The following is a 19,264-nucleotide window of genomic DNA, read 5'->3' as shown; positions in this document are numbered from 1 at the left end:
AAGAATCTGAGAGCTTCAGAAGCTAACCTAGTGGTTCACCGTCCCTCCTCTGTTGCTGATATGATGGCCATAGCTGATGGATACCAATACGGTTTTCCCCAGCAGCGTGTCTTAGAGGTAAATCCTTGTACTGATTCCCTCATGATATACGAACATTGTATTCTTCGCGATATCCGATCCCTTGGGTATAATAATGTTTGTTGTTTGTGACATAGATTATGAGGAGCGAACATTGTAACCATGTTCTATACCAATTCTTTAAAGCAAAGTCTTTAAAGCTGGAGGCTAAGCTTCGTCATAGAGAAGAATAACTATCTGCGGCCGAGATGGAAATAAGTGAACTGAAGGGTCGCCTGAAGGTAAAGGAGCGGCTGGGTAATGCCGAGGAGAGTCTCCGTTCGGAACTTGCTATAGTCCGCAACGAATTGGAGCAAGCTCGTAGAAATGTATCGTCCCTCACAGGTTCGTATTTTTTATTGGTTTTTTACTCCTCGTGATTCCCTATTTGTACTTTGGTGTTCTGTCTCAGTCTCCCCACCCTATCTTCAGTGGGTGGAGTCCCCGAGCTCATATGGCTTCGGAAAGAAAGGGAACGACAGAAATCCCGCATTGCAGAGTTGGTGGGTAAGTTGAAAAGCGAAGCCGTAAAGTGGAATGCTCGTGCTGATGAGCACAACGCCTTAGCAGCTGAGTGGGGTGAAAAGCGAACACTGATGGTTGATATGCAAAATAAGTACAATCATGACCGTCGTCTGTTTAATGGTACGCTGCTATGGACGCGTGACAACCTGCGTGATGCTCGAGGACATGCTTCGGACTTAGAGGCTAGAGTGCGCTTTTTGGAAGGAGAGTTACAACAGGCTCGTTCTTTCTTAGGCCCCGGGGTTAGGGATAGTATGCTGCATTTTTCCGAGGAAAGAGATAATGCTAGGGATGAGGTTGGTGCTCTTAGTAAAGCCCTAGCAGCGTCTCGAGCTGATGTTGCTCGCCAAGTGGAATCTGAAAGAGATCTTGAAGTGAATGTGTATCGACTCCATAAAAGGATGAGGGAGATGAATGACGAAGTTAACCATCTTCGTCACTTGGATTCAATGAAGCAGGTAGATTTAGACGCGAGTCAATTTGCTCATACGAATCTTCAAACGGATTATAAGAAACTATCCGACGAATATGACTTTCTTGATGAGGCTCGGGACGCAGTTGTTAATGAGTATAAAGAGGCTTCGGCTAATGTCGAAGGTATAACCTCGTTTTATCGAGTGTGATTCTGTTATTTCTTCGTTTTAACCCCTTGGTATTTCTTGTTTTCAGCACTCGAGGGACGGCTTCATGCAGCAAATGATGAGCTTAAAAATGCTCAATCTGCCTTAGTGCAGCAGGAAGGACAAGCCAACTATTTCAAAGGGTTTTCCGCGTCTCGTGAGGAAGCAGCAGAGATTGCCTCCAAAGAGGCGGAACGCCTATCTGCATTGTTGTCTCAGGCCAACCAGCGGACCGCTGTTATCACTTATAAAGCTCGATGTCAGTTGGCTGAAGATACCAATAAAGTCCTAGATAAGATTGAACTTGATCTTAAAGTCGAACATGGTCTTGTCAAGAATTATCCGCGTCGTCCCCTTCCCGCGCCCTTGCCTGGTTCTTCTGGGCCTTCTTCAGGTGGTAGCGTACCTTCATCTCGCAAAGACAACCCTGTTGATGGAGCTGTATCGTCCAAGTAGATTTCTTTTATTAGTCATAGAAAGTTGATCCTTGTTGATTATATAATTTCGGATCATTTTTTGATGTGTTTACTGCTTTATCTTATTTGCTGAACTTGTAATCAACTCTTTATGAAATGGATCATCCTTTTGGCATACCTGCGTTATCAATTCATTTTTATTTTAAGTATTGTGAAGTGTTAAACTAGAAATGACTTGCTTTGAAAAAAGTTGAGAGTGTTTGGGTGCGACACCGAAGGTAAATACCTTCGTGATCGTCTTGAGACCTGTCACCCCGCTTGCGAATCCTGGGCCAGAGGATTCCCAAACGGTGGGGGCCGAGGCAGCGTTCTAGGATATGGGATGATTATTTGAAATATTTACATGCACCCATTCCGTCGACCCGCTGCCTTAAAATTGGTTGGGTGTCTCTTTCTGCTGGGTGCCTTCCCCCTGGTCTTACACTCATAGACACTGATAGGGGAGCCCTGAGAGATTGTAGATTAACTACTTTCCCCAATATTGTTAATTTATTATGTAATGTACATGCGTTCACCCAGTGGGCCTTTTGACCATTTCGTTTGCTTGAAGATTTCCCAAAAAGTTTGTTTGATTGAAAGGTTGAGGCCTGCTACTCCTCGTCCAGAGATAGAAACATGTAAAGCGGTTACGCTGCCTTCTTCTTCTGGTATTCTTCACGTAGATGCAAAGCTGCGCTGCTCCTATGGGTAGTACGGTTTGAGCCATTTAGCATTCCAAGGGTGCCGGAGGACCTCGCCTTTCAGATTACGAAGATAGTAGGAATCGTTTCCCGCAATGTCGTGTATTATAAAAGGTCCTCCCCATGTAGGTGCTAACTTTCCCCATTTCTTCTCTCGTTGATACTGCGGGATTGTTCTTAGCACATACTTCCCTTCTAAAAAATTTCGAAGCTTAACCTTTTTGTTGTACTCTCTCGCTAATCTCCGTTGATAATTTTCCATCTTTTGCAATGCTGCTTCCCTCCTTTATTCCAGGTCGTCCAGTCTCTCTAACATCATGTCTGTTGAGAGATTTTTCTCCCATGCTTCGGTCTTTGTGGTTGGCATGAGGATCTCTGTTGGGATGACTGCTTCAGCTCCATAAGTGAGGAGAAATGGGGACTCCCCAGTGGCAGATCTTCGTGTTGTCATGTATTCCCATAATACATTGTGTAGCTGTTCACACCATCGCCCCTTGTGTTCGTCTAATTTCTTTTTGAGGATAAGGGCGAGGGTCTTGTTAGTAGCTTCCGCTTGTCCGTTGCTTTGAGGGTATATGGGGGTGGACTTGTTTTTCCTTATTTTGAAAGTGTCGAAGAGCATGTCTATGTTTTTCCCCTGTAATTGTTTACCATTATCGGACACGATTTCCGCTGGTATGCCGAACCTGCAAATAATGTTTTGGAATATGAAAGTAAACATGTCCACGTCTCTGATCCTGGCTAAGGCTTTGGCTTCCACCCATTTACTGAATTAGTCCGTGGCTACTATCAAAAATCATCTTTTCCCTGATCCTTCGATGAAAGACCCAACGATATCTATGCCCCATTTTGCAAATGGCCACGGACTATCCACAGAATTCAACGTTGTTGCTGGTGCGTGTATCTTTCTGGAGAAACGCTGACATTCTTCACATCGTCGGGAGATTCTTGCAGCATCTTGTATCATTGTGGGCCAGTAATATCCTTGCATTTTTGCTTTGTCGTCTAGTGATCTCATGCCGCTATGATTCCCTGCGTCACCATAATGGATGTCGTTTAGAATTAGATGCCCCTCTTTCCTGGATAAGCAACGTAGTAACGGTCCGAGGAAAGATTTCTTGTACAGGACCCCATCCCGAAGATCATATCTTCCTACTTTGGAGAGTATTTTCCTGGTTTGTTTATGATCCGCGGGTAAGGTTCCATCCTTAAGAAACGCATGGATCATCATTCTCCAATCATCTTCGTTGTTGAAATCTTCGTCTTGATTTGCTCTTGACAGGATATCTTCTTCGTCAAAATCATTACGGATGTCTTCTCCCACCTGATCTTCGATATTTTCTTCCATTGTATCTTGATTTGTAGCAAAGGAAAATTGTGATGCAATCGAAGGCTCGTATACCCTTGTTATTTTGATAGCTTCGATATTCTTGTCCTTCAGCATGGATGATATATATGCTAGGGCATCCGCGTGCCTGAGATCCCTTCTGCATAAGTGCCGGAACTTGATGTTCGGAATTTGTGATGCCAATGTTTGGACCAAGGCCATGTAAGCTGAGAGGGTGTCGTCATGCACATTGTATTCGAGCCCTATTTGTCGTATGACAAGCTGCGAATCACTTGTCAGTCTTACATTAGCTACCCCCATCTCTATTATCAAGCGGAGGGCATGTACGACTGCCTTGTATTCGACGATGTTGTTAGTATGCTCTTTGAATTCTAACCTGAGTGCCTGCACGATCCTTTCTCCAGTTGGGGTGGTGATGACAATGCCTATTCCTGCCCCTTCCTTATTTTTGGAACCATCAACGAAGACTTCCCATTGTCTTTGACTCGCGGGTTCGAGGACATCAACTGGATCCTTGCTTTCCTCGTCGGCTTTTGGTATTCCCCTAATCTCTTCATCGTTGTCCAGGGGGAGGTCTGCTAAGAAATCCGCCAATACAATTGGGATTTTTGGGAATGTTGAATTGGTCCAGGTGGGTGTTCCACTTGGCTATTCTACCTACTTTTCCCGCGCTTTTGAGGACTGCTTACAGTGGTGCTTTGCATGGGACGCGGATGAAGTGAGTTAGGAAATAGGTTCTCAGCTTTTGAGTAGCCCATACTAATACCAGGATGAGTTGTCTGATCTTCGTGTAATTCCTTTCCGCAGAATTGAGGGTCTTGCTGACATAATAGATAGATTGTTCTATCTTCGTATTGGTTTTGACCAACACTGCGCTAACTGCGTCTTCTGTCGCTGCTATGTACAATGCCAAAACCTCATCAGGATCAGGCTTCTGCAGGATTAAAATTGAAGCTATGTATTCCTTGATTCTTTGGAAGGCTTCTTCGCATTCTGCGGTCCATTCAAACTTACTCCATTTTTTGAGAATATTGAAAAAATGTTTGCATTTGTCCGAGGATTGGGCAATAAATCTGCCCAAGGCTGCTAAGGACCCATTGAGCTTTTGCACTTCTTTTAATTTTTTCGGAGATGGCATTTCCACTATGGCCTGAATCTTCGCGGGGTCTACCTCAATACCCCTTTTTTTTACCAGATATCCGAGGAATTTCCCTGAGGTGACACCGAAGGTGCATTTTTCTGGATTTACTTTCATGTGATGTTTCCTCATTGCTTCGAAAATATCTCTCAGGTCCTGGTGGTGATCTTTGCGCAGCCTACTTTTGACGAGCATGTCATCAACGTAGACTTCTAGGGTACTACCAATCCACGGCCTGAAGATAGCATCGACCATTCTCTGGTAAGTTGCCCCTGCGTTTCGAAGTCCAAAGGGCATTCTAGTGTAGCAATAAAGGCCATGCGGGGTGTAGAATGCTGTGTGTAGTTGATCTTCTTCTGGCAGGGCTACTTGGTTGTAACCAGAATATCCGTCCATGAATGACAGCTCTTCGTACCCTTCCACTGCTTCAACCAGTTGATCTATGCTCGGTAGGGGATAGCTGTCTTTTGGACATGCCTTGTTGAGGTTAGTAAAGTCGATGCATATCCTAACCCCTCCATTTTTCTTAGGAATGACGACCATGTTGGAGATCCATGTAGGGTATTTGACTTCCTTGATGAAGCCTGCTTCTAGTAGTTTCGGAAGTTCTTTTTATACTGCCTTATGATACTCTGGTGCAACTTTTCTTATTTTCTGCCTGAAAGGTGGCGTGCCTGGTTTGATGCGCAGCTCGTGTTGGATTATTTTTGGATCAATCCCCGGCATGTCTCCTAACTTCCAGGCGAATACATCCGCGTATTCTTTAAGTAATTTGGTTAAGGAATCTTCTCTTTCTTCGTCCATTATGGTCCCTACTTTGATCATCTTCGGGTTTTCTTTCGTTCCTATGTTGATTTCTTTTACGGGCTCCACTGGTGTGAACACCGGTTTCGGGTCCCCAAGGACTGGGACGTTCCTTAATTGCTATTTGGTATGTTTCTATCCTTCGTTGGCTGCTGAAGTACTTGCCTATGTGTTAAGGACATTATCATCTTTTGTCAAGCCCTTCCCTGCGGTTTCCTTGAGGAACAGGTCTATGGCCTTTTCTTTCCCAGCTTCTTTATTTTTGATCCTTCGGGTTTTTCGCTTCTCTTCCTGTTCGTTGTTGATACGATCCTGAGTGGCCTGGCACTCTTTTGCAGAGACCCGATCTCCCTTGATTTCCATTACTCCCTCGGGTGTAGGGAACCTGAGATATTGGTAGTAAGTTGCTGCCACTCCCTTGAGTTTATGTACCCACTTTCGTCCAATAATGGCGTTATAGGGGGATGGGGCGTCTACCACGCTGAATCGTGTTTCTACTTTCATGGTCCCGGTGTTCACCTGCAACACGATGTCTCCCAATGGCTTTGTGGGCGCTCCGTTGAACCCGTAGATGGTGTAATAAGAGGTCATCATCTGTTCATCATGGAGCTTCATCCGTTTGAAGGCGTCGTAGAATAGAACGTTCACTGAGCTTCCCCCGTCGATGAGGATCTTTTTGAGGTTACATCCGGCCACTGGTAGTGTGAGGACCAAGGGATCGTTATGGTCTTCCATATCTTCTTCGATATCTTCAGTATCAAAGATGATAGGTGCGTCCATCCACTCTTCGTGCTCGTCCACCTCTACGCCATCAATCTTATATAATTCGCAGTGATCTTCGAATTGCTTTCGTAGCCTCTTTCCTATCTGCGTTGTAAGTGAGGGCCCTGCGGCTTCAGAACACGAGATGGTGTTGATTGTGCGGTTTCCCTCTGGAAGTTGGACTTGCTTGGTTCGTTTGGATCTGTCCTCGGTGACTTCCTTTCGTATGTATTGCTTGAGTTCGCCAGCATCAATCAATTTTTGGATCATTATTTTGAGGTTTTTGCATTTCTCGGTCTGGTGTCCATTGAAGCAATGATACTCACAGTAATCTTTAGACTTCTCGGTCCTTGGGGGCTGTTTTCCCTTAGACCACGGCCACTCCAAATTTTCCATTCCTTTGATCTCTCGCAAGATCTGACCGTAGCTAGCATTGAGCTTCGTGTAAACCTGATCTTCGAATTTTCGATCGTCTTTTCGTCGTTCATCTCTTCGTTCCTTCCTATCTTCGTGTGGTCGTTCCACTGAGCTATTTCTTTTGGCCCCACTGGTTTGTTCTGCGGAATTGGTACGGTGAGACCTCTGCGTTTGTGCCCTCGGGTTCTCACGCTGGATTTCTTCAAGACGAGCATACTTCTCAATAATTATTCGAAGATCTCCTTCTGTCTTAGGTACACTTCTGTGGATCTCAACAAATAGTGGACTCATTCGGTCTAATCCCCACTTGTAGCAGTTGATGCTCACTACAGGATCCACACTCCCTATGGCTTGGCAGATCTTGTGCCATCTGTTGGTGTATTCCCTCGTATTCTCCTTGTAACCAATTGCCATAGAAAAAAAGTTTATCCATTCCGGTGTTGACAGCTTTGTTGTACATGTAGGTTCTCAAGAATTTCTCTGCGAGTTGATCGTAGGAGTTGATGGAATCAGGTGGCAGGTTGTCAAACCAAGACAAAGTCGATCCCTTCAGACTTGATGGGAAATACCTACAGAGGACGGCGTCGTTTTGACTCCATTGGGCTAAGATACGATTATAATACCGGATATGTGCCCTGGGATCACTGGATCCGTCATAGCATTCAAAAGTTGGGACAGGGCACTTTAACGGAATGGGGGTATTTGCCAGGCGATGAGTTAGGGGCGTGGAATTAGCCTCTTTCATCACCTCTTCAAGCCTTCCTCCGCCTTGTCTGGCTTTTAACTGCCTGATCTCAGCCATCATCTCATCACGCAGCTCTTCCATTGCGCGGTAATGTCCCATGTTCTCATGCTCAGTTGAGCGTTTCTTTCTTCGATCTTCACTGTCATAATAGTCTAAGTCTTCGGCGGCATATTCCGGATCGGATGCACTGCTTCCCCTAGCGGCGTTTGCTAGGATGATTCTTCGGTCTCGATTAGGCTCTGGTGCCTTAGAATTTACTTCGTCCAGTTGTTGGCTAGTCTTCGTGCTTTGGGAAATCCTATCTTTCAAGTCTTGGTTCTCTCTGGCCAGAAGAGCTACGACATCTGCGTAGACCTGCTGGCTCTTTTTCAATTCTTCGAGCTCTACAATCAGTCGGTGAGACTGGTTTGATCCATGATTGAGAGTTCCGGCTTGTACCCCTACGACCATAGTTCCCCCTTCGTCTACTGTGTGTATTAAGGGTGGTAGAGGATCAGCTTCAATTGTTGGTATCTCCAAGTTTGGTCCCCTCGGCTGAGCTTCCACATGCGGTACTAAAACCACTAGTATGGTTTGATTCTGACCGTTGGTTGACGGCATCCCGAATACTGGTGGATGTGCGGACTGATGTGTCATAGATTCTGCCACCCCTGCTCTTTGTTAATGGATTTGGTTTGAAACCAAAGTCTTGTTAGCTTCTGTAGCCTGGAGGGCCGCAACAGTTGCGTTGTTCTTTGTGGCTGCTTCTTTGAGAGCCGCGGCTGCAATGGAGTTAGTGTTCATAGGTGAGGTGATTTCCGCAGTATCCTGCCTCTGAGTAGATGTTTTAGCTTTGTCTCCTTTCTGCTTGCTTCGGGTCATGACCGGGATAATCCTCGGTGTCTCCTTCGATGAGGCTTTGGTTTTTCCTGCCTCTAGTATCTTTTCCATTTTTAGTCCTTTTCTGCATAGGGGAATAAATAAAGAGAACCAAAGATATCCACGAGGATCGGGTTAGTGCCATTCGTATCCGCAAAATTTGTGGAATAAAAGGAAATGAGCTGCCCAAGGGCCTTAATAAAAGAGAAACATAAAGACTCCATCGGTCTAGTTTTTGCAATACAAATCCTCTAATAAACAATCATGGACCTTGTTTTCAGACTACTTTTGAAAAGGAAAACTCTTGAAAAGACAGATCCGTAGCGAGAACTCATGAATCTGGATTATTAAGTCTTAGTTTTAAAAGAAAAACGCCTCACGTGCAAATCTGTGATAGATAGCCGTGGATTTGTCTGCTTTGAAATGGTGTTTGTGAAAATGAAGACCATGAACCCAGAATAAAAAAGGTTTTGAAAGCACGCTGAACCCAGAATAGGGCACAACCATAATGCGTTTAAGGTGAAATCATAGGATAAGATAAATCTTTTACCGGGACAAAGTCCCTGTTTCTAGCGCCAGATTGTGAACACGTAAATCTCGAAGCCATCCACGTGTTCACGAACAATAATCGCATACATTCTAATTCTGAAATTGTACGTCGTATATGTAAAGGGGATGATTATATCGATTCATCGACTCTAAGCCTTCGGGCTTTTCATTGTCTAGTCGAATATTATCATGAATAATGTTCGTATAAAAGGGGTAAACAGAGAATCAAACATAAATGTAAAGCACATGACGTTCAATGCTGAATGTAAAGTGCTGAAATATAAATGAGACAAAGATTTACGTGGTTCGGCACTAAGGCCTACATCCACGGGGTTGGTGTTTCACTATGTATTGAATGATTACAAAGATAGTCAAATGACTTTAGAGTACACATAGGTCTGTGGAAGTAGGGGGATCACTTACTCTTCCTATTTCTCTCTCCTATATTCTCCTATCTTTTCTCTGGATCGGTCGACCCCTTCTCTCTTAGTGGAGAGGGGTATTTATAGGGTTGGAACGTGGGTCCCACTTCTGAGGTGTCGTTGTAATCTTATCTTCTTGTGCTTTGTGCCCATTACGCAGAGGTCTTCGGCATATGCTGCGGCCTAAGCTTGAATACGAAGGGTTATCCTCGCCTCTTCCACAAGCTGATTGACACGTGTATATCTCTTTGGTATTTAATGCGGGTAGATGGATGTCTGCTCGTGTCAGACAAGTGTCTCTTTGTCTGGTCACATCTGTGTCAGTCAAACTTCCTCTCAGCCGTTGATCTGGGATCTTCCTCGGGATTGGGTGTATTAACACCCAAGGGGTATTATCTGGTGCTCCTCTAAGCCATCATACCTCTGTGATCTTCTGTCCCTGACCGTCAGATCTGCTAACCGGTGGCATCTTCTGATGAGATGCTTGTTATCATGTTTTGATATCTTGTTTTGCATGCTTTCCACGTGTTTCTTTCTGTACACGTGGTAGATGATGAAAGGTGTACATACAGTACCCATTAACGTAAAATTGATTTCATCAATATATTTATCAGGGAGATATGCTTGATTGTGTGTTCAAGCAACTAATCTTGTGTTTCGACATTCATGTCTTTTAAACAGAAACCCTAACTTCTAGGCTTTTGAACAGAAACCCTAACTTCTAGGAAGAAGAATGATGATAAAGGTAGGTATTAGTTACCCATACAAATTAGGTTATAAATATTTTTTACTTTTGATTGAGGGTTGTATTTAGTTACATCGTGGGTAGTCACTCCCTTTAAAAGTTGAGGAATTTAGGAAGTGTTTTGGATAAAAATCGCTTTAAATTTTTTTTACCAAACATTGATTTTAAAAAATACTGACATATATAGGTTTTGAAAGAGCTTTTGATAAAATAAAAGCATTACCAAATCCAACCTTAAAAGCTCCTCCTCCTCAACTTTTAAAAATTGAGGAATTTGGGAAGTGCTTTGGAAAAACACTTTGATTTTTTTTTACCAAACACCAATTTCAAAAATTATTGACATATATATAGCTTTTGAAAGTGTTTTTGGAAAAATAAAAGCATTACCAAACGCAAGCTTATTTGATGAGAAAACAGAGTCATAAATGGGTTATTCAAATGGGATCTGGGTGATGATAGCAAATACTTGACCCGATCCACATACGAAACTAATCTACCTTCTCTTCTTCGTATAAATATAAGTAGTTGGCATTTTGGGTAAGGTTTCTACTTGTGAAGAGAGGGTTCTCAGAGCAGCAGCAAAGGATACTCCCTCCCTATCTGCCGGTTCTTCAATCGAATTACTTCAAGTAAATCTTCTTCTGTTTCTCTAATCTTTTTCGTCTTTTACTTGTTTGATCGGATGTTGGGTTTATTTTCTTTATGGGTTGCGCTTATGTTAAAAGATTTAGCTGCCTTTCATGGTTTGCTAAGTTTGTAAAGCTGGTAAACCTATTTTCAGATTCCAACACATGGGTTTCTTTGGAGCAGTATATCTTACATAAAAATGTCACATACTGATATTGTATCATTTTTTATTTAAGTATGTAGTAATTTAATTGGTCTTTCACCATTCCTAGTGTTTCTTATGGAACGATTTCTGTTGCCGTAATGATACCTAGAGCTCTTTAGGTCCACTGTTGGAAAGAAAATCAAGATTGTTGTTACCAGAAGGTGTTATAAAATGATTTGTGTCCAAAAGTTATACTGTAATGCTGAACTATTAATAATTTTGTGAATTGTGGTTGTCAGGATAAGTTGTCAATGGCATCCCAGCTAGTCCGTGAATGGATCGGTATTCAGCAGTTCCCTGCTGCCACACAGACTAAATTGTTTGAGTTACTTGGGAAACTAAAGCAAGAGGTTTGACCCCTCTTTATTATATTGATAATTCTTTGGTTATTTTTGTTCTATGGAGGTGTTAAATTACTGTCATCTTCAGTTGCATGTTGTATGTGGGTTAACTAAGATAATGTATTTTTGCAGGAAGTGAGCACGTTGACAATCCTTGTAATGGGGAAAGGTGGAGTTGGAAAATCTTCCACTGTGAATTCCCTTGTTGGAGAACGAGTTGTAGCTGTCAGTGCATTCCAGGTTGGTTATCTCATACAATGCTTCAATGATGTTTCTTTTTTCTGGTGAATATTGAGGTTTTAAATTTCTATGCTCGTAATTTATGCATCGCTATTTTCTCTGGGATTATTTTTATGCAGTCCGAAGCATCACGACCTGTTATGGTATCACGATCAAGGGCAGGGTTCACATTGAACATCATTGACACCCCTGGGCTTATAGAAGGAGGATATATCAATGATCAAGCTCTTGAGATTATTAAACGGTTTGTATTATTTGACCACTTAAGATGCAGCTTATGGAACATTGTATTCATAGTTATAACTTATAATCTTCATCCTCACATTTTCTTTTCCTTCCATTAAGGTTGACCATGCTTTTGATTTGCCTAATCTTACAGGTTTCTTCTGAGCAAGACGATTGATGTTTTGCTCTATGTAGACCGCTTGGACGCCTATAGAGTGGATAATTTGGATAGACAAATTATTAAGGCTATTAGTGATAGCTTTGGTAAAGCAATATGGCGTCGAGGTGTGGTTGTCCTGACACATGCTCAGCTCTCTCCGCCTGATGGATTGAATTACGATGACTTCTTTAATAAACGATCAGATGCACTTCTGAAGGTTGTCCACATGGGAGCTCGGATAAATAAACAAGAATACCAGGTACAACATTGCTTAGTTTATAGGTCTCGAAAGAATTCAGTTTATGGGTTGTCTTTGATGTGAGTAAGACAATGCAACTTATGTGGTATATTAGAGACTGTACTACTAAAACTCTTAGTCTTAGACTTAGGTACAAGTGAACCAGTAAAGGTTAACTTGAAATTGTGTAATCTTCTGGCGATTTAGAATCTATGTAGCTGCCTACAACCCAATGATACGGCATACCCACTAGACAATCAGTACCTACTACCCAATGATAAAAGTCTTTTACTAGTTGTTTCCCTGATGTTTGAAGTTGCTTAGCTGATTAGTATTCTTATTCTGCTTTAAACAACTGATCCGAGCTTACAGTATTCTTTACTATGAACCTGTAGTTCAGACCCTGTGGTGCTGTTCATTGTTTTCATTTGTTTTATCAGTAATCTTCTTTCAAAATTTTATTAAAAGTTCCGCTAGGGATGGGAGGTTTTAGAGTAAGAAAACAAAAAATCCACTTAGTTTTAAGACCTCAAAATAATTCGTTTCAAGGCATGTCTTTGACTACAGTATGAGCATTTGAGTTATATCGTAAAACTGCACACTGAACTACTGTAGTTTCTAGACTTAGGCATAGCAACATAATGCGAAACATTTGGAATTTTTCAATCTCGGGAAAGTCCAAACATATCGAACTGCCTAAACGTAACTAGACTTTTTGTACATTCGGCTCCTCTAGAATGTTGTATTTCATGAGAAATAATTGCATATTCAGTGCACCGAATTTGTGGGACTGGTCTCACTATACTGAACAAGAGTCACCTGGGAGAACAGGCCTGATGAAAAATAAAAAATGTCAAAAGACTTGGGGTCAAGCACTGTAGTCATCTGAGAGAATCAGGTAAGGTGCAGATGGTAAGTGAAGGGGTGTTTGGGGGAAGTGTTAGGCTACTGTGAGACAAAACTTTAAATGCAGTTAGCAAAAAACTATTCTGACTTCTATTACTATGGATTCTGTTACTAATATGTAGTTCCTTGATTCCCAGTGATGTCATTTATTGTTCTCTTCTGTTTCCGGCGATCAGTACTGTATGGTTTTATGTTACTCTAGTTCTTAAGGTTTATCTTTAAAAAAGTGAAGTTTTCACAAGAAAATCAAGTAGTTTGAAATTTGATGATTGTGCAGCATTTTGGGTTGCTTTTTAAAATTATCTTTGAATTGGTAACTTTAGTCACTGAGTTGCTTGATCGAAATCAATCAATATTCTGATGTCTTGATCTTTTTTGTTTTTGATGTTTACAGGACTTCCAAATTCCAGTTGTTTTGGTTGAGAACAGCGGGAGGTGCAATACAAATGATGGTGGTGAAAAGGTTAGTGTTCTTTTATCGCTGTGCATCCTTTGTCATCATTTGATTTTTATTTATGCTATTTTTTCTCGAAAAGTGAAGCCTTATTAACTTGAGTTTGACTGGCCTATGCAGATTCTTCCAAATGGCATTGCGTGGATTCCTCATCTGGTACAGACGATAACAGATATTGTGTCAAACGGAAGCAAATCAATTTTAGTTGACAAGAAGTTAATTGAAGGACCTAATCCAAATGAAAGATTCAAGTTCTTTATCCCTCTCCTTTTGGCCTTCCAGGTAATTTTTCTTCAGCATGAAGGTGGTGATTTTAGATAGCATGAGCAACACATCTAGCTACTTCAGGTTGAATGTAAATATTATTAATGTTTAGTAACTATTTTCTCAACTGTCTTTGCTTTGATGCAGTATTTTGGTGTTGTTAAACCTATTCAAAGTGCTATCAGGAATGACGCCAAGAGCGAAAATAAGCCTCTGTGGGAATTAAGAGATTTGGGTTTGGCCAATCGCAGGTTCTAAAGTAGTATGGACTTTGTATCTGAAAGAAAATTACCTCATGGTAGTTAATCTCTCAGGTTCTTAGTTGTGTGTGTAAAGTAACTGCACCAGTCTTCATCTTCTTCGGCAGATGCACCTTTTTGTTGGACTTGACTTCTTTTTCTTTTTTTCTGTATGGTATGTTTTCAAGCCTTCAGTTGGACCCTCTCAGACTACTCGTTAATATTATTCACAGTCTCCATCAATGCTTATTATGAAGGAATTGTCTAAATGGTGCAACTCCATTTATGCTCAGGCTCAGCGATTATCCATCACAAAGAAGATGGCTACTTGTACAAAGGATGTTGCATTATGATTTTGATAGAGTGATTATCCATAATTTTGATAGACTGATTCTACCATATTTTTTCAATGCTTGGGTTAATTGTGAAAGTGAACTCTTTGTTCTTATCAAACGCCACTGGTCTTCTCCATTACCTTTTTATTGATTGACGAAAGCTTTTGAAATTGATAAACGGCACTTCTGGATATTTGGTGTCGTAACTTTTAAAATTGATGAAAGCTTTACTTATTTATTTTCTTGGAATCATGAAATTTGCGTTCTTTAAATACAAAATCAGAAACTTTCAAGATAACAATAAAACAAAATAGACATCCTCTAACTTCAGAAATCTTCTAGTTTCCTAGTCGAAATGTGATGGGCCGATCGAGCAAAAAGAAGTCATGGCTAGTCAAAAGAGGGATATGGGTGAAATACTTGACCCGATCCATATATCAAACTAATCTGAGACCGTTTCTTAGCATTGATGGGATCGTAAGGTCATGAGTAATCAACGCGGCTGGTCTTCTATGGTAGACCTGAATCTTCTTTTCCTCGTATAAAAACAAGGAGTTGAATATTAGGGTTAGGGTTTTATTAAAGAAGTTCACAAAGCAGGAGAGGGTTCTCAGAGCAGCAGCAAAAGGATACTCCCTCCCTATCTGCCGATTCTTCAAGCGAATTTCTTCAAGTAATTTTTCTTTTCTTTCTCTAACCTCTCTTCGTCTTTTACTTGTTTGATTTGATGTTTGTGTTTATTTGGTTGCGATTTTGTTAAGGATTGAACTATCTTTTCATGGTTTTCTAGCTTTCTCTGATAAGGTTTTGAATAGATTAGTTAAAAAGTTATTTCTATCTTCTGCGTGAATAGATTTTGATCTCCTTACGTGATGCTAAACTGCTGTTGAACTTTTCTTTTCATTCGAAGTCTTCGATGATTAAGATAATAATTGCTTCTACCTGTGATAGATTTTTTTGTATGTAGATACTGATTCATTTGGATTATCAAAGTTTTGAGTTGTGGTTGTAATATGAAACTTGAAATAAAACGTGTATGAATGAGTTCTGTAAGGAGATATAAATTTAGATGCTAAAATTGGTGACTGATTTTTTTTTTTTTTTTTGGTTATGCTTAAATCTGCTCTTCAGTTTGTGTTTGGTATTTCCAGAGTCAACTACAGTGTCAATTTATGTTCACACTTTAAGTTAATATACATGGGTTCCTTTGGAGCAGTACATCTTACATAAAGATGTCACATATCATATCTGATCTTGGATATGTAGTAATTTAATTCGTCTTTCACCAGATAGTGTTTCTTATGGATCATTTCGTCTTGTGGTATAAGATAACAAGCTCTTGGAGTCTGAAAATTTACACAGCCTGTGCTCTTTATATTCTTTGTGCTGTATAAGGTGTTTGAGTATTTTGCTGTTGTTAGATAGTTCCTTTCCTCAACTTAAATGACTGCGCTATGTAAACTGTGTTAAAAGCCTTCTCCTCCATATATGCTTGTGTATCATTGCTGGATTATGTATATTTGTTTATGTTATTTTTGACAATCTAATGGGGAATTAACAACAGTGTTTAATTACTGCTATTTCAGGAAAAAATGGACTCCGGTGTGAAGCTAGCAGTTGTTGTCAAGGTTATGGGACGAACTGGATCAAGAGGACAGGTGACCCAAGTTAGAGTTAAGTTTTTGGATGACCAAAACCGTTTGATCATGAGGAATGTGAAAGGACCTGTTCGTGAAGGTGACTATCTCACTCTTCTCGAATCAGAAAGAGAGGCTAGAAGACTTAGATAATCTCTCAATGGATCTCTATTTTGCTAGGTTGGGGGTACTTGTGTGCTTTGAGTTAATGAAACTTTCTTTAGGTAATTAGTGTGTTGTTAAATGTTCACAAGTACTTATGATACCTTTGCTTGCACAACTTTATATGTTTAAGTTGGAGACTAAAGTTTGATTATATCTGTTGATGGAAAACGAGAAGTTTTGAAGGTTTATTATGAGCATCTAAATATGTTGGTCTGTTATTGTTATAGTCTGTGATGTTTAATTCGTATCATGAGAAGTATTTTGATGGATATCACGAGCTTTAAAAAATTTCACTTCCCTATTCACCTATTCAAAACGTGTTTTAATTTCCGTTTCTTTCTTCATTTCACTTGAAAATCATGAAGTACTGTGATTTTCCTCTGGTTGATTTGAATTAGACGACTTTTGTTGTCTACTCGTACATCTGTTTCTATGTAGAATAATCAATGTAGAACATCTGTTAATCATGAAGTACTTCAAGTTTTTTGTTTACATCTGTTTCAAGTTTCAATGTAGAATTAGCAGTAATCCTCCCAAGAGCAATGACAGGTGCAAATTGTGTTTTTTCCACCACTTTAACCATTTGGCGTGCAACAGTTCGGCAGACTTGCACACTTTCATCTATGAAAACTGGACACCCACCTAGTCATATTATCAACCTGCTTTCTGTACTGTCTGGTTGGTATACTTCATTAATTCATAACTTTTCATAACTTACCGAAAACAAGGTTAACTTACCCAAAAACAAGGTTTCTCTTGCAACTTAAATGCAACTGGAAGTGGAAGAAAACCCTAACGAAGTAATCAATCCTAATCGGCCAACTGTCAACAATCCACTAGGCAATCAATTGCCAAATAACTAAACTACATGTCACTTATTAAAGCAGACGCTCACATTACTCAAGGCACCCGAGACTCTATCCCTTCTATCAAGGTAAAGGCAACCATGTACAAGTACATGACAATACCTCGCGCATCACCAAATCCTTATCCTCAAGGATGAAATTTAGGAAAGTGGTGTGCAATATGGCTAGCGTCATCCCAAGTAGGATCCTCTACTGATGCATTTGTCCACTGAATAAGTAACTGAGGTACAAAAACTTCATTTTTGATATAGTTATGGAGTTCAAAGCAGCTACAGGAATTACAAGTACTTGTCCATCAGTATCCAGGATTGGCAGTGTAGGAGATGGAGAATGATGAACACCAATATGTTTCTTTAGTTGTGAGACATGAAAAACATGATGAATTCTTGCTTCTGCAGGGAGTGGTAACTTGTAAGCTGCTTTTCCAATCTTCTGCACAATAGTGAACGGTCCATAGTACTTAGCTGCAAGCTTAAAGTTTCTTCTTAAAACTACATAAGCTTGCATGGTTGCATCTTCAAGTAAAACTCTATCTTCAACTTCAAATGTTCTCTTTGTTCTTTTCTGGTCATCAAAAAATTTCATCCTCTCCTGAGAGTGACGAAGAGCATCCTTCAAGATAATAATGACATCATCTCTACTCCTCAATAACAACAACTGGGGTGGTGGTAGTAGATGGAAAAGCTAGGTGTGGAGGATTGTAGCCACAAAGAGCCTGAAATGGACTCATCTTCAAGCTAGTATGGCAGTTGGTGTTATACCACCATTCTGCAAGTAGAAGCCACAAAGGTTGTTTCTTTGGTTGGTGACCACACATACATCTCAAGTAGCTTTCTAGACAAGAGTTGACCCTTTCAGTTTGGCCATCTGTCTGTGGGTGGTAAGTTGTGCTCAAGTTCAGTTGAGTTCCCATTGCCTTGAACAGGTCCTGGCAAAAATTATTAGTGAATATCTTGTCCCTATCAGAGACAATGGAAGCAGGTAGACCATGAAGTTTGAAGACATGATGAATAAATTCTCTAGCAAGAGAAGAAGTTGTATAAGGATGATGAAGGCCAATGAAGCGGTTATATTTAGTTAGTCTGTCTACTACCACCAGAATAACAGACTTTCTCTCACTCATTGGTAACCTTTCAATGAAATACATTGAGATGTGTTTCCAAGCATGATCTGGAATGTGTAAAGGCTGAAGTAACCCAGCAAGAAAAGTGTGCTCACCTTTATTTCTTTAGCAAACATCACAAGTTGAGACATATAAGAGGATGTCCTTCTTCATTGATGGCCAGAAGAAGTATGTTTTAGCTCTAATGTATGTTACTTGCATACCAGAGTGACCACCTACAGTTGAAGAGTGAATGGAATCCAAGATTTGTGCTTTTATATTTGCTGAAGCTCCCACATATAGTCTACCTTTGTATCTCACAATGCCATTGATGTAGGAATATTTAGGAGCAGTCTCTGAAGTGATTGTAAGTTGAGCAATAAAACTTTTTGCTTTAGTATCATCAGCATAACTATCAATAAGTTCTTTGGACCAAACAGGTTGTGGCAAGGAAATGGAGTTGCAGTCAGCAGTTGCATGAGGTCTTCTAGAGAGAGCATCAGTCACCTTGTTGTCTGAACCTTTTTTGTACTTTATTTCATAGTGAAATTCAAGTAGCTTCATGATCAACTTTTGTTGTAAGACAATAGAAATATTTTTCTCCAAGAAGTAGTTTATACTTTGATGATTTGTTTTAATAATGAAGCGTTGACCTTGAAAGTAATGTCTCCATGTAGTCACAGCTTGCACAATAACTAGTAATTCTTTTTCATAAGTGGATAAGGCATCAGCTCTTGGTCCAAGTGGATTGTTGTAGAATGCGATAACTCTGTCATCTTGCATGAGTACATCTCCAAAAACCATAACACAAGCATCAGTCTCTAGAATGAATTGCTTGTTAAAATCTGGTAGAGCTAAGACTGGAGTAGTGGACATTGCCCTTTTAAGCTAATGAAAAGCTTCAGTTGCAGAAGAAGACCCTAAAAAGGCATCCTTCTTCAAGACTTCAGTTGAAGGCCTACTTATGAGTCCATAATCTTTCATCAAATTCCTGTAATAACCAGTGAGACCTAAAAAAACTCTAAGTCATTTAATTGTAGTAGGTATTCGAAGG

General features: G+C 40.5%; 1 protein-coding gene across 1 annotated transcript; it reads left to right on the top strand.

The window, feature by feature from the left end:
- Positions 1–16,026: 16,026 nt before the first annotated feature.
- Positions 16,027–16,509, top strand: LOC113314320 (40S ribosomal protein S28). Its single transcript, XM_026563114.1, has one exon. The coding sequence runs from the start codon at positions 16,033–16,035 to the stop codon at positions 16,228–16,230; it is 198 nt and encodes a 65-aa protein (XP_026418899.1). The 5' UTR covers positions 16,027–16,032; the 3' UTR covers positions 16,231–16,509.
- The last annotated feature ends 2,755 nt before the right edge of the window (positions 16,510–19,264 follow it).

This window comes from Papaver somniferum, chromosome 9 (genome assembly GCF_003573695.1).
Source record: "Papaver somniferum cultivar HN1 chromosome 9, ASM357369v1, whole genome shotgun sequence".
NCBI lineage: Eukaryota > Viridiplantae > Streptophyta > Magnoliopsida > Ranunculales > Papaveraceae > Papaver > Papaver somniferum.
Note: the sequence above shows the minus strand (reverse complement) of the source record. Positions and strands in the feature narration are given on the sequence as shown.

Bases quoted from the DNA above. Each gene is read 5' to 3' on its own strand.
- LOC113314320 (XM_026563114.1), top strand. From the start codon at position 16,033: ATGGACTCCGGTGTGAAGCTAGCAGTTGTTGTCAAGGTTATGGGACGA.